Raw genomic sequence first — 15,382 nt, forward strand, 5'->3', positions numbered from 1 at the left:
GTTACCTGAGAAATATTTCTTTTATTTTTATGAAGTTTCATCGATACATCAATGAATATAGAACATATTTCACCCTAAATTGCATCGGTACTATTTACTGAGCTTTCAATGTCATAAAAATATCTGTCTATAGATATCTATATAAATCTATATCTATATGACATAGATCTATATAGTATATATATATATATATATATATATATACATTTATTTTTTAAAGCTACTTGTAATTCTGTTATGATTAGGCAGTGCTGTAATTTTCGGGTGCTGTACCTACTTCGGATGGACAAAAAGATCTGCAGCGGAGAACCCTATGAATGAGAAGTTACTGTCAGTATGAATGAAAAACTTAAATGAACGAATAGTTTTGTTAGAAATGTCTGAGCTTTTTTGTGGAAAACATTAAATTATATGGAAGTGCAGAGTGAATGAAAAAACATTTTACAAAATATATGTTGAATCTAGATTATTATTATTATTACTATAAATTACTAATTCTATTAATTATACTGATATGCTTCCAAAACAAATTTTTTTTCTGGGATCTTTAGAAATGCAGGTAAAAAAAAAGTTTTTCATAGACAACTGCAGAACAAAATGTGTCCCTTCGCCGATACTATAGTCCAAATAAAAAAGATGTAAAAATGACAAACGTAGGATTTATTCAGTAAATTACAGTCAGATTATAAACAGTAAAAATACAAACAGAAAAACAAAGTGATTCATTTTCAGCACTACATATTTGGTGTTCAGGTGAGTCTCAGTTTATTTGGAGAATGCCTTCTGATGAGGCTTGTCAGGCTGAAAGTACTTTTTAAACTTTAAGCAGGTATTACACACAAATTTCTGCATCACACATGGTTTTTTTAATTGGTCAAATCTAATATTCTAATTCCAAAATGTAATTTCTTCATAAGCAGTAAGTAAAAAAATTAATTACAAATAACTCGGAAACAAAGGCTTGAAAACATCAGTCTGTGTGTAATCCGTCTGTATGGGTTTAATTTTGTGAAATCGGTCACAGAAAGAAAAGAACTAAAAATATTTTAAAAGCTGCAAGCACAGCAATGTATGCATTACTGCATGATCCACTAGTTCAGCCAAGCATTTCCTCATCTCTAGTTACCTGAATTGAGTCATTTGAAAAAATAATAATTTTCACTGTTAAAGTTATTCTCCACAACATTCTTTGTAATTAATGTCATTTAGCAGTAAGGCTCATATTACTTCATCTTTTTAATGGCTGTTTTAAAGCTTGGATGTGGGGCGCTCAGAGGGATGACTGGAAGAGTAGTGGGAGACGAGTCGGTCAGCTTCTCTCCACCCAGTGAGAAGCGCTCCATGGACGGTGGAAAAGTAGCAGAGGTGTGTTGCCTCCCCAGCGAACAACACCTGCAGGGGCTTGAAAGAAGATAAAAAAGTTACAACCCCCCATTAAACTCTAAATATTACACTTATGAGGAAATAACATAAAAACACTTTATAGAAAAATTAAATGCAAAAAAAAAAAAAATCAGAAGTAGAGTACAAATAATTTATATTTACCTGCTAACAAGCAGAGCAACAAGTACAGAATATAATTGAAATCATGGTGATATATTTATAGGACATGCTTCTACATTGATGCAGCTTTTATTTGTGAACCTGCAAAAACCTTTGAGTAGGATGGAGGGATTTTTTTCCCAGTTTTTAGGGATTCTGAATATCAGAACATTGGATCCCACATGTCAGATAGTGAACCATTAATGCACATATACATTAACATACTCGAGCTTTCAATCCTTTCTGTGGAAGAGGCTCCATCATGTTCTCCAGGTCCTGCTCTGAGCAGCCCGTTGCCAGGTGGCTGTAGGATCCGTTTGTCCAGGGGTCGTGGAACCAGCGTGAGCGCAGGACTCTCCGTGGAGTGATGGAGGGATTCCCTGATGGCAAACATTAGAACCAAAACATCATGAAATAAATTGGCAACTGAAACTGTTTACAGTGATAAGAGGCTGAGTTGTTTATCATAAAAACACAAGAAAAATAGGATTGCAAAAATAAAGAGAGATGATAAAACTTACCAGTGAATCTGCGGATAAGCTGTGTGATAGCAAGTGTGACCTCTTGCTCAGACAGCGTCTCCATATACTCAGACTCATGCCCTGCGATCCAGCCGCAGACAAGGTGCCCATACCTGAAAAACAGAACAAGAAAACACAGGTAATTCCAACTGTGAAATTTAACCTAAACTGATCAGGATTTGTGAGAGATTCATCTAAGCAGACCTCTCAATGGGTTTTGCCACTGTGAAGCCAAAAAGCTTCTTTATCCAGGATCTTTGGACATCAGGCACCTGATCCACCAGTTCATCCTGATCCAAAACAGACAATAAAATACAACAAGGATGATTTTACTGGGAAGAAATCCCTCTGAATACTATCTGATGCAGAAGTTGTGCAGCCGATTGTCTCACCTCATCCTCCCAAACCAGCTGAATGGCATCACAGTCAGCGTCCCACCACGGCGCGTCAAACTCCACAAATATTTTGTTGTTGGTTCCAAACCCCAGCCTCTGGATGGAGTGCAGCTTGTGAAGGGGGAGCGGAGGCTGGAACAGGCTGGAATGGTGTCTCTTTAGGTATCCTAACAAAACAGTAGTATTCAGCAGAAACCCTGAAGAACTGATTAAAGCCATTTTATGTCCTGCTAGGATTGAAGAATGAATCTGTGTGGGACTACAAAAGAAATTATAGTTGTTTATAAGCCAACACTGCTTTACAGAAATACATAAGGTTTATTTTTAATTGCAAATACCTAAAGGCACTGTTACAATAACATGATCTGCCACAATCCTTTCTCCATCCTCACACTCCACCGTTACTGAGTCTTGTTTCTCCTCAGTGTTGCTCCAGTGGAGGCACCGCACAGGTCGGTTATAGCTCACTAAACCATCAGGGAGCTCTGCCATCAGGTTAGTAATGAGACCTTCATAACCACTTAACAGACAAGGAAAAAAAAGAGCAAAAGAAAAAAAAAATTAACTGAATGGATAAACTGCAAATCAACAAGTTTCTGGCTCATCGGCCATTAAAATACATAAAGATAAAAGTTAATGTTATCAACACACCTGCTAAATAAGGGACAAAAATTGATTCCAAAAAGTTTTAATAATCCTAATTTTAATTGTACCCTCACTTTGAGGCAATTTATTTGACTAAATAAAGTTAATACAAGTTTTGAGCCAATTTAGAGGCAAACTTTGCATAAGTTTGTTTTTTTTTTCCTTTATTGTACACCTCTAATGTACTTTCCTTTGTGCTTTTAGTCTTTTATGTTTTGTCTAAGTGCAGCACTGACTTCTTTTGCTGCTGAAATGGGCTATAAATACTGTATGAACTTGCCTTGCCTAGCAGCAATTTGGCGCCACCTAGAGGTAAGACTGAAACCTAAATCCAGCTCATGAGCGCCACATGAATCTTGGCTCATATAGACTTGGTAAACTGTCTGAAAGAATAAAATGATTTTTAATGGCAAGATTGTTTATTTTTATATTTATTATTTATATAATTTCCCTTAAGAATTAACAAAGTATGTTTTACTGAATTAAATTTAGATTAGAGAATCACTCCCCCTCTTTTTATTAAATAGCAATAGCAAAATCAAAACTGGTATTTGTTTTCTGGTCTTTTCCAAAATCAGTTTTTATTGTTATTATCTCACCATAATGACATTTTTCTAAAACACCGGCTCTAACTGCATATACAATATACAGACATAAGTTAAAAAACCCTTACATAAAAAGACAAAGAGGCAAGCTTCTTTAGAGGAGACTTTAAAATGTAAAAAAAAAGAACATAAGTGAATAGAAAGTGGCATGGTGTGCAGCTCATGAAGTTGGCTGGAGGTTTTATTTTTTTATTTTCATCAGGGATGTTTAGAGCCATCTTGTATTAAGAAAATAACTGTTTCTGGGTCTAATTGTTTTTGATTTAATGTTTCTGAATTGTTATACAAATAAATTCAGGCATTAAAGCAGAGTTAACATAAGAAATAATGGTGACCAGATATTCTGGCTTTGATATCATTGGCTTTGTTGTTACTGTGGTTATAAATAAGACATGAAACAAAGGGCAAGATAATATTAAGATATTGTTAAATGTAGCTCTGAACATAAGCATCAGATTTTTCCTCACATATTCTCTATATTTTCCCAACACTCTCCCTGAGCTCTGTGACCTAAATGACTTCAATCTGGATCAGTGCTGGAGATATATATATAATATAAACATATCAATAAATGAACGCACCCTGGGAACGTACAGTCCAAGCCAGGCAGGATCTTGTATTGGCCAAAGGCCCCCAGACCCACCTCATCCAAGCTGTGGGCCCCATTAATACAGCACTCTCTCTTCAACATGCTACTGATCGCACACAGCTGCAGTGATCTGGTGGCTGAGTCCAAGTCTTTCCATCTCTCTGCAGCTCGTTGTCTCACCTCCATACAGACAGCAGCAAAACAACAAATCATCTCAGCAGTAGCAAGAACGTCTCAAATGAACAGTTATTTTTCTTTTTAGGTTAATAAAAGAAACAAACCTCTGAGCGTATGAAATCTCCCACACAGGGATAGGGCTCGCCTTTTTGATTCTGAAACTCTGAACTTTCACCAAGCAGCTCAGTAAATAACTCAGCAGCTGGAGAGATGTCCTCGACATTCAGCTTCCGACCTGCATAAGCACAAAAACTTTCTTAAATGTTTGATGCTTGGTGCACAAACGCACCAGCATATAGTCGCAGATTTTTCATTTTTCATTTTGATACAGCAACAATAAAATACATATTTGACAACGTGCAGTTTGTTTAATCTTACGAACTTTCATACCAAATCAGATTGTTGACTACCTGAACTGCTGAATATGTTGGAAACCCAGGGCAGATGTCCTCCAGTGTCCAAGGCCTGGTTCTCGGGGGTCAGGGCCTCTGGGTCTAGGAGCCCATACTGGCGAGCTAAACAAAACACTGGGTTCCCCTCAGAGGGTCCATGGATCCAGTTTGCCCCAATCTCAATGACTTTATCACCTATACAAGACATGTTTTAAAAAAGAAAATATAAACTGGACTTGTTTTCTTCCCAGAAATTTTAGTGACATTTCAAATTAAAAAGTTATACTGTTAAGAACTGTCTTGATTACGAACCATTAAATATGAGAATTCATGTGATTGGAAAAAACAATTTCCTATATATCCCTTCATAATATTCTAATATGAGTGCTGATTTTCAAATAGGTATTCACTTAGCCATTCCACTTTTACTAGGTTACACAGTGTCTGGGTGAGAGGGGTTGCCGACTGTTTTGGAGGAGAGACCAGACTCCCTCCGATTGAATGTTCTTTCAGCATTATGCTGTTTTCTTCCAATGTCTGTTGTTACAGACATTAGTTAGAGTAATCCGGTGTGACCACAACAGGCTGGATTATTGTATCTGGTCTCCCTTAAACGTAGAATAAAGTGCTGGCTTGAATCAGGAACACCAGATTCCAAGATTTTGCTGGATAAGACTTATATGTATATTTTTTTTTCTGTCAACATCATGCTGTTACTGGCTTCTATCATTATATTTCTCTCACTTTTAAATGTGATGATTTTCATAAAGACATAGAATTCCTTTAAAGCTCTCACATAATAGTTATTTGTATAAGTATTACTTATTTATTACTTAAATACAATTTTTATGATGTTAATCCAGAAACCTTTTACCCAGGTCGTGTTTTCTTGAGTTTTTTTTACCATGTTGGCAAAGCTGTTATATGAAGTACTTGTAGGTAAACTACAGCTTTACAGTTAATGAGTTTAGGATAAAACTCCTGACCCCCTTTTACAAACGAATAACAAGGCTATAGATAAGGCTTTATTGTTCTAGAGTAAAGACAACCTTTTAAGTTATCTTCAGTACCAAGAACAGCAATGTAAATGCAAAGGTCATGTCTTATGAAATTATGAATAATGTTTTACAGAAGAAACAGCATAGATCATGAGAAACAAACAGACGGAAACAGGTGGATCTGAGCCCATTTCATGTAGACCAACTTGTAGAAATTAGCCCTGGTGTCCTTCAGATTTGAATCAGTGACATGTCACATCCAAAAAGCCTTTATACACACACGTCTTTATGTGACTAATACAGCAGGATGCACAAACCCTTTTAGGATTTATCTCCAAAAATCTCCATTTAAACAAGACTTTAAAAAGAACACACCAAACAAACTTTACAGCCATTCTGAATAAATTCAGTAAATTGTACATGTGTATGTACAGAAAGCCAGGAGGAATGCACTGTGATGAAAGAAAAGTTTTTTTCCATGAGTTTTCTGGAGCTAAAATTGCTCTAAGAACCTTTAAGTAGACATAAGTAAAAAAAAAAAAAAAAAAAAAAAAAAAAAAAAAAAAAAAAGAAAAAAAAGAAAAAAAAGAAAAAGAAAAAGTGTTTTAACTATTTTCTGCCATGTCAGATGAGATCAAAATATTGACCAAGCTCATAAATAAAAATAATCCATTCCTCAAACTAGTTCCAGTTATTTTTTTATTTAGTCTGAATCATACACACAGTTTCATACATAGACACTGTAGGTGGGTAAGAAATAAAACACAAGTTGGGATAACCCAAGTGGGCACAGTGAGGTGATTTTCTGTATATTCCACTTTTTTTCTTTAAACAAAAAAACATTTTGCTCTGTTTAAGTGGGGAGGCACCTCATCCCCCATACAGTAGTGGATTTACAGGCCCTGGGAGGCAGGTTACATTACTTGTCACTAGTATCTTTTAACTACCACCACATACATTATATATACATTTTATAGTTTAATGAAAAAAGTGATTCTAAGTATAGGCGCTCCCAAAAAATAAATAAATAAAAAATGCGTGTTATTGATTTATGTGATATGATTTCTGTGAACTTTTTCTATATATATAAAGTCGTAGGGAAGTCATATTTAAATTTTGACATGTTTTTGATAACTTTTGCAATGTTGTTGTGTAATGTTCTTCTTGTTTCATTATAGAGGTTAATTCTGCAAAGGGATATTGCGAAATCTTAATTTTAAAAACATCCACCTGCAACCTGTGGCTTTAACTGAGTGGTCTGTCAGCCAATTTCAGGGTAAATTTACAATACCTCAAAAAATTAATGTGTCTCAGGACATTAAATTCTCCCATTTCAACTTAAAGAACCGAGTGAAATAAATGATCGTCTTTAAATTAGATCGTGATTGGTTATGTATTGTGTCCATCAGACTCACCTAATCTGCCCGTTTTAATGCGCCCCCCGCTCCTTCCGGTCGCTTCCAGTATCCGGACATTATTGAACCCAGATTTAACAAGCCTGTTAGCTGCCGCTATGCCTGCGATCCCACAGCCTACAATTACAATATTTACGTTCCTATTCCCAGCCATAGCGGCACACTTCCTCTGAAAAGTCTCAGCTTCCTACTTCCTCCTGACCGACGGAAGTGCTTTCTGGTTCAGGCTTTCAAAATAAAAGCCTTTCTAAACTCAAAATTTCCCAAAGTTATTGAGCAAATCAACAAGTGCCTATTTTGTCTTTCTGTTATATTTCCAAAATTTAATATCTTTACAGTAAATATGACCCCCCCCCCCGCACATACACACACACACACAACACTGACAAAAAGAACAACACAAACACCGGATTAATATAGAAACATTATTTAATCATCTCTTTGTAGAGAACATTAATTTTATAGCTCTGCTGAAATAAACCTCTCAAACGACAATAGTGTACCAGTAAAATATTAATAATAAAAAAACACAACACTACTACAACAGACATTTTATTTTGATATTCTGCTTTAATACAGATGTACTCTATTAGTTAATTCATTGTATATTTTAAAGCTTTTTTTTTTTTGTCCTTACAGCTCCTGTAAGCCTTGTCTGCTCAACAGGAAACTTTTTACAGATGTTCCCTGTGGACATTCCCATTCACAAATTGTTTCCCCATCAACATTTGAATCGAACCACTGACCAAGTTACATCAAATAACAGTCAGATTAATTGCCTATTGGTGTACCTACTGAAAATTTGTAACCTGCTACAGATTTCTAGCCACTTATCAAAGCCTCAGTTTATTACAATGTGTGGCTTTGGTGTGTTCTGAAAACTAGATTAGAGTTCCTTCTTTTAACAATGATATTGATGTTTCACTTAATTTAAAAGGATAAAAAATATTATTTTATGCTATGGAGGTTTAAATCTTTTGTGAAGGATGGGGACATGTGACAGAATAATGAGAGATGAGTCTGTCAGCTTCTCTCCACCCAGAGAGGAGTGCTCCATGGAGGCTGGAGTAATAGCTGGGATGAGTCGCCTCTCCAGCAAACAATACCTGTAGGGCCTGAAGCATAACCACAAGGTCCATAAATAACAGTTTACTATTCAGTCTTTTTTGCATGAATACTTTTTAAGCAAATATGAGCTTTAATTATCTAGAAAGGTAAATCTGTGAACCTGTTGCTCTCCTGTTACAGGCAGGGGTCCCATCATGTTCTTAAAATCCTGTGCTGAACAGCCGTTTGCTGGATGACAGTAGGATCCTAACGTCCAGGGATCATGGAACCACCGGCTGCACACGATTCTCTTTGGTGTGATGGTATGGTCTCCTAAACACAGAATATTATGCTAAAAACAGTCAGTTTGATAATAAGCAATTAAATACATACTTTATGATAATACAAGTTTAATTTATATCTGGAAACCATAGAGCCAAACTATTTAACATTAATTCTTCCCTTTGAACTTGTTAATAGACACTTAAATGTCTTAAAACATACAAACTTATAGTAAGATATCATTATGAAGTGGAGCAGCAATGAAAGAACAAGCCTTCTATGAATATGTTTATTTGTCAATGTACCAATCTGAAAAGTGTGGCTAATAGTTAGATGTAATAGATAAGAAAATACTAGAATGCCAGACATGACTTAAAGTTGTTTGTTATTGTATTCACAAATGTGCAAGTGGATGTACTGTAAAGAGAGAGGGTCACTTTATCAGTAAACCAATAAAAATGTAATCACTAGGATTTGTATTTGTACTCATTCCTCCTGTTCCAACACAGCAGAACTCAAAATGATTCTTTTAGCATTTATTTTGAGCTATGTCTCCACTCCTTTTCATTTCAAGGGCATACATTTATATCTGTTATACCCCAGACTTAGTTTACTCTAAGTCTTAATTTAGTTTCAGTCTTGGTCATTTTAATGCATGAAAAGGCTTTTATCTAAAACCCTCTACTGAAGCTCTGGTTATGTGTTTAGAGCTGCCCTACTGGATGGTGAACTTCATCACCACTCTATAGTCTATGACCACCTTTAATAGGTTTATTTCCAGTATTGCGCTGTAAAAAGCTCCATGCACTTCACAAAACTGTAACGTTACAGAGAACATCACATTGGGTTAATATGTGACAATTGGTCACAGCCCTATGAAAAAAGTCTTTTTTAAATTGCTTGCAAAAACCATAAATGTAAAACTCTATTAGGTGATTTTTTTTTTTACTAACTTTCTTTATTAAAGTCCTATGAGGAAAATAAAAGAGTAATGGCTCTTATTTTTCTCTGATAAGATGTAAGGATCACCTGTGAAAGTATGTATCAGCTCGGTGATAGAGCGCCTGACTTCCTGCTCAGGAAGCGTCTCCATATGCTCTGCCTCATGTCCAGAAATCCAACCACAGAGAACATGGCTGCCTCTGTCGGGTTCATAAGGTTGGTAATGTAACTGTTTGTGTCCTGACTTGTTAAATGTCGCTTTTCATGCAATGTTGCTGACCTTTGAGAGGGTTTCACCACAGTGAACGAGGAGATCTTCCTGATCCACTTTTCACCTATTTCCAACACATGATCTGAAATATTTTCCTGAAAACAAAATTTAAAAATAACATAAGAAAAACCATTTTATGCTATAGAATTATTCAAGATTTTAAAAGGGAAATAAAAGTAAAACACATTTTTGTTATAAATAATACAATTTAGATGTTTGAACAGAGTGGTTTTACAAACCTCGTCATCCCACAGAAGATAGATGATCTCACAGTCAGCATCCCACCAGGGGGATTCAAACTCAACATGGATTTTGTCGCATGTTCCAAATCCTATTTTATGAATCGACCGAAGCTTCTGAGCGGGAAGAGGAGGTGAGAACAGAGTAGAGTGGTGCTTCTTTAAGTATCCTGTATGAAAAAAAAGAAGCAAAACATATATAGTTTTTAGAAGCTTTGATTAGATGTTAAAAGCTTTTTGATTATTTGTAAAAAAAAAAAAAAAAAAAAAAAAAAGTATATCTGGTTAAAACGGATCACAAAGCCTTAAATATGTAAACAAAAGAGGTTGACTGTAAAATCCCCTTTCCCATTTATATAGATATAGTGATTATGTGTATTGTGTATGGAAACAAGCCCACCTAGAGACACAGTCACGATAACATGGTCAGCAGGGATTCTATCCCCATCCTCACATTCTACCACCACAGCATTCACTCCGCTCTTTCTGTTGCTCCAGTGAATGCAGCGCACAGGCCGACTGTAAGACACCAAGTCAGCCGGGAGCTCTGACATTAAGTTGCTTACTAAGTCCTCTGTGCCGCTGCAAGACAATAGCATGGATATAATCAGTCGGGCTACAACTCAGGCAGAGAAAAATTATACATAGAACCTATGGGCAGCTCGTAGAGTACAGATAATAACTATAGAACTAACTGACTGACGAAACTAAGTGACGAAATGTGTAAAGTTAAAATCATTAGATGTAATAGGAGTGAACATGGCAGAGCACAAGACTGCTATCTATGCTAAGAGGGATTGCTGAGAACTCAATTTTATACTATTCAGCTTCTAGATAGACAATTGCAAACTAATAAAATATGGATTTTAATTTAACTATTGTATTGTGATTTTGTAACTGAATCAGTTTTTTCTATAGGATTGTGTTATGCAATCTTGCCTTTGCTCTATTCTTAATATCAATTTGACATGTTTATCTTATAAAGGGCTATTGGATAACATTTACTTGGAATTGGTTTCACAAAAAAAGAGATTAGAAACAATCACAAGTACAGAGCAATGAAATTAACTCTTTGCATTTAACCAATCCCATTGGGGAGCAGTGGGCTGCCATTGTGCGGGGCCCGGTGAGCAGTGTGGGGTCTTTTCGAACTCAGAACCGCAGGATTACAAACTCTATGCCCAAAGCACTAAGCCACCACTCCCCTGGCTTCATTTTATAGATGAGACATAGTGAGAAACTGGGAATGAAGGTTTCCTCATTAAACATTTGCTAAACTTTAATTACTTCCCTTGAAGGTGCAATAGGTAGTTATTGTAAAGATATATATAATACACGTCAGTTAAAACTGTCAGTATGGAATGACAGTAGAATATAACACACTATTAAAATAACAAAAATAAGCATCTTTAGTTCCTCCCAGTAATCAGAGCCAGGTTTTTCTTAAACTGGCTTCAATGTAAAGCATATCACAGATGTTTTGTCACTGTCAATCAAGATGCATAGCTTTTTATCCGCCATCATTGGTACTTACAAGCCAACTAACGTTCACCGGAGATACAAACCTAGGAAATGTGCAGTCTACTCCCTTGATACTTTGGTACATCGAAAATCCTACTAGATCCAGCTCCTCCATAGAGTTTGTAGCACTTGAACAGCATTCCTCCTTTAACATTGTACTGATGGCACCAAGAAGCAGCTTCCTGGTGCTCTTATCTTTATCTTTCCACCTCTTAGCTGCTCGCCTTCGTACCTGTATGAAGGATGAAAAAGAACTTAAAACATCTAAGCACCTTAATACTCTTTCCTGCTTTGGACAACAAAAACATATTATTTTTCCCTGTATAAAATATTACCTCAGATTTAATGAAATCCCCCACACTTGGCCAGGATCTTGGTTTGTGAGTCTTAGATTGCGGAGTATTTTGAAGAAGCTCATGAAACAGCTCCAGCGCGGGATTCATGCTTTCAGGATTCACCTTCTGACCTGAGATTCATGAAATTCACCAAAATAATATATATATATATATTTTTTTTTTTCTGCAGAGTCCTATAGTTTTTATGTCAATTGGCACAGGTGATTCTCTCACCTGAGCTGGTGAACCAGTTGGGAACCAGAGGAGGATATTCACCAACATCTACAGACTGATTCTCTGGAGTGAGGCATTTAGGGTCCAGGAGGTTATAGTCACGGGCCAAACAAAATACTGGGTTCTCCTCAGATGGACCGTGGATAAAAGCTGCACCGATTTCTATACTGGTATTACCTGTGTTAATAAAGCAAAGATGTGAAAGAATTATATTTAAACTGTTAAACCTACAGAATTGGTTTGTTTTTTAAAAACAGAACAATAATTTACTCAAAAACCTTAAGCCATAATCATAGTCATCAAGTGGTAGTTTATTCTTTTGGCACAAGAGTGTCTCCATTTTTGAAATCTTAAACTGAACTTTGATTAACAATTCTTGCGATTTTTTTCACTTGATTTCCACCTTTTTTGTTATGGCAAACATCCAGGGCATTAAAAAACAAACATATGCAGTAAAAACGTCCTTGCAACATGTCTACACTTCATTAAGGCAGTGCAGAAGAGCATGACTATCTCTGCACAAAAATAGAATATTTCAAAAGCTTCAATATGGAATTGAATGATACAATTAGACACAGACCATTAAATAAATACTAATCTTTGAATTAAGTAACTGTAACAGAGTAATGATGTTCATTTTAATTATTTTTTGTGAATTCAAATCATATAAATTGAAGCAAATAAAATGTAGGATCGCAGTTCATAATAACAAATAATCTTTATAAAGGCACTCAGGGACTTTCCTTTTTTAGAAATAGATATTTATCAATAAGACTACAGAAGGCTATTATAAAACATACATACATATACATACATATAATACATACATACATAATACATGGGCTATATTTTGCTGCTTTATTTAACAGTCTCCAATGAATTTTTTTCTTGGCTTCTTACCCAGTCTGCATGTCTTAATTCTTCCCCCACTTCTTTGAGTCGCCTCCAGGATCCGGACATTAGAGAACCCAGATTTAAGGAGCCTTTGAGCCGCAGCAATCCCTGCTATCCCACAGCCTACTATCACTACTTTTGAATCCACATTTGTAGCCATAGCTACTTCAGATAAAATTCTGTAAAGTGTTTTCTATGTAGCTCCACACTTTGTGCCTGTCTGTTCTCACAGGCAGCAGGCACTTTAAGTTTACAGATTTATGAGCTATTAAGATATAGAATCTAGCTTTCTTGGAAAGAGTTCTAGAGGTGAATGGATGAAAAACAACCCTTAGCTGCACCTGTTATGTCCGACCAAAGGCTGAAGGGTTGTAAAAAATGACTCATGTCCATAAAACGCCTATGTTAATAGTAAGGTTAAACATAAACGGGCTTAAAAGCCGGACTCTCGTCCAGTTTTTTGAAGACGTTTCGACATCTATCAGGAGCCTTTGTCAATTCTTTTGGCTCACATTAGAGCAATATATAGTCAGTTGGAGCGCTGATTTATTTATTCGGCTTTGTTATAATTACCTTGTTTATTTATTGTCTTTTATAATCTTCAGTTTTATTTATTTATTACTTATTTTTTAAGTAATAAATATCTGGGGGAAGCTGGCCGTCTAATTTTAAAGCTTGTAGCAGAACCAAACCCAAAGTTATATGTCCTGGCTTTACCTGTATCCGCCCCTCCCTCCATCCAGGCTCCTTTCATTTTGGCTTTAATCAGCCTCTGCTGACACCTGCACGCAGCAGTTGCATAGTGCAGTTAGTGCACTTCACCGACAGCCCAGCTTGGATTGTTAAAGGTGGAAAAGCAAAGACCAAAACAATCCAAACATGCAAAGCACTACCAAAAAATTTAAATAAAAGAAAATAAAAACACAATCTTGTTTTTGACTGGGAATGTAGTGTTGGTGCATGCAACACAACACTATAGCAGCAGGCACAAACGGCCGTGGCCTGTGGGCCGGTTCTAATGGTAATTAAATATCATTCACGGGGCAATGAATAAACAATTCACGGACCAGATACGGCTTTGACATTAGAGTAACTCTACTTTCTTACTTGATCAACCTGCAGCATTTACTACCTGCCCAGAATGCTGTAGCTTCTCCATTTAAGCCCCTGTCAAACCTCTGATGATTTAGACAGCCTATGCCTGATGTACGAAAAATCTGGCAAAAACTTATCAAAAACTTATCCCCAACGCATATCAATGTATCTGATATGTTCCAGACGACCGCTGAACGTGTTTCTAACTTACAGCTACTGTTTAATGGTGTATTGGCAGCGTTTTGTTATGAAAGGAGGCTCAACTGTCAGTACTCCTCCAGACTGCATCCGCATCATAGTATGTAACAAGTAAATTTCTCCACTGTGATCAATAAAGACAATCAATCAATAAAGACAATCAATCAATAAAGACAATCAATCAATCAATCATAGGGTGAGTGTGAAACAGCAGCTAGGTTAATACAGCGATCAAATAAATCTATTTATGCAAGACGTCAGGCATACGCTGTCCAAATTGTCAAGGTGTGACAGGGCCCTTAGATAGAAACAGAAAACCCAAGTCCAGAGATGTTTCCATTTGGTGTCTGTTGTTCCAGACACCACTTGGAAAATACTAAAAGGTTTTTCTTCCATTCAAAATTTGTTTAGGGTTATCAAGAAAATAAAAAGCAGTGTTTAAATAAACTACATAAAGTGGAGTGGACAGGTCTTTAAAAAATTTGTGAAAATCCTCCACAATACAGTTAAGGTATAGATGCTGATGTAGGTTCTCAGTCATCCAGGTCATAGTCATGCCGTAAAAATTCAAAAAATATCCACTGGACTTGGTTTCCAAGATTTGAAGACGTTTCGCCATCTCTCCAGGAAGCTTTCTCAATTCAAATGTCTGGATCCGCAATGAGTTTGAGCCTAATATAGACAAAGCCTTGTATCTCTTGGAAACATGCAAATAGTAACCGATGAATGGGTCGTTTGGTTCCATCGTTAGCCCGTAATATCTGAAACCTGTCTATGATTCTGAGGGTCGGTCGTTAACGGCAATCCAGGATCTAATTCTTTCTGTCATGGTCCAGATTTCACGACCACAGGTGAGGGTGGTAACATTGACCGAGATATAAATCGAGAGCTTTGTCTTTTAGTTTTTTGTGTTCTGTTTTGTGAATACAGCTCTGGGAATTGATGTCCCAGAGCTGGAAGATAGCCCAGCAGATTTGCAAAAGCAGACCATTATGGCCGCCTTGGCATAGGTGTTTAAATCATTCATTTTCATAGTTGATTTTTC

At 36.3% G+C, this 15,382-nt stretch overlaps 2 protein-coding genes across 2 annotated transcripts; both read right to left on the reverse strand.

Annotated features, from left to right (window-relative positions):
• Positions 1-651: 651 nt before the first annotated feature.
• paox (polyamine oxidase (exo-N4-amino)) lies at positions 652-7,482 on the reverse strand. The gene is made up of 10 exons (XM_015377614.1): positions 7,280-7,482; positions 4,885-5,061; positions 4,579-4,709; positions 4,290-4,477; positions 2,797-2,978; positions 2,456-2,625; positions 2,268-2,353; positions 2,064-2,176; positions 1,768-1,922; positions 652-1,401 (listed from the first exon to the last, which is right to left on the reverse strand). Exons 1-10 carry the CDS (start codon positions 7,431-7,433, stop codon positions 1,249-1,251), a joined length of 1,509 nt encoding a protein of 502 aa, XP_015233100.1. The 5' UTR covers positions 7,434-7,482; the 3' UTR covers positions 652-1,248.
• Positions 7,483-7,716: 234 nt separating this feature from the next.
• On the reverse strand, positions 7,717-14,458 carry LOC107086572 (peroxisomal N(1)-acetyl-spermine/spermidine oxidase-like). The gene is made up of 10 exons (XM_015377615.1): positions 13,051-14,458; positions 12,151-12,327; positions 11,917-12,047; positions 11,626-11,813; positions 10,461-10,642; positions 10,061-10,230; positions 9,831-9,916; positions 9,638-9,750; positions 8,508-8,659; positions 7,717-8,394 (listed from the first exon to the last, which is right to left on the reverse strand). The coding sequence occupies exons 1-10, from the start codon at positions 13,202-13,204 to the stop codon at positions 8,248-8,250; spliced, it is 1,500 nt and encodes a 499-aa protein (XP_015233101.1). The 5' UTR covers positions 13,205-14,458; the 3' UTR covers positions 7,717-8,247.
• Between the last annotated feature and the right edge of the window lie 924 nt (positions 14,459-15,382).

Source organism: Cyprinodon variegatus, unplaced genomic scaffold, assembly GCF_000732505.1.
Source record: "Cyprinodon variegatus isolate N-32 unplaced genomic scaffold, C_variegatus-1.0 Scaffold157, whole genome shotgun sequence".
NCBI classification, from domain to species: Eukaryota; Metazoa; Chordata; class Actinopteri; order Cyprinodontiformes; family Cyprinodontidae; genus Cyprinodon; species Cyprinodon variegatus.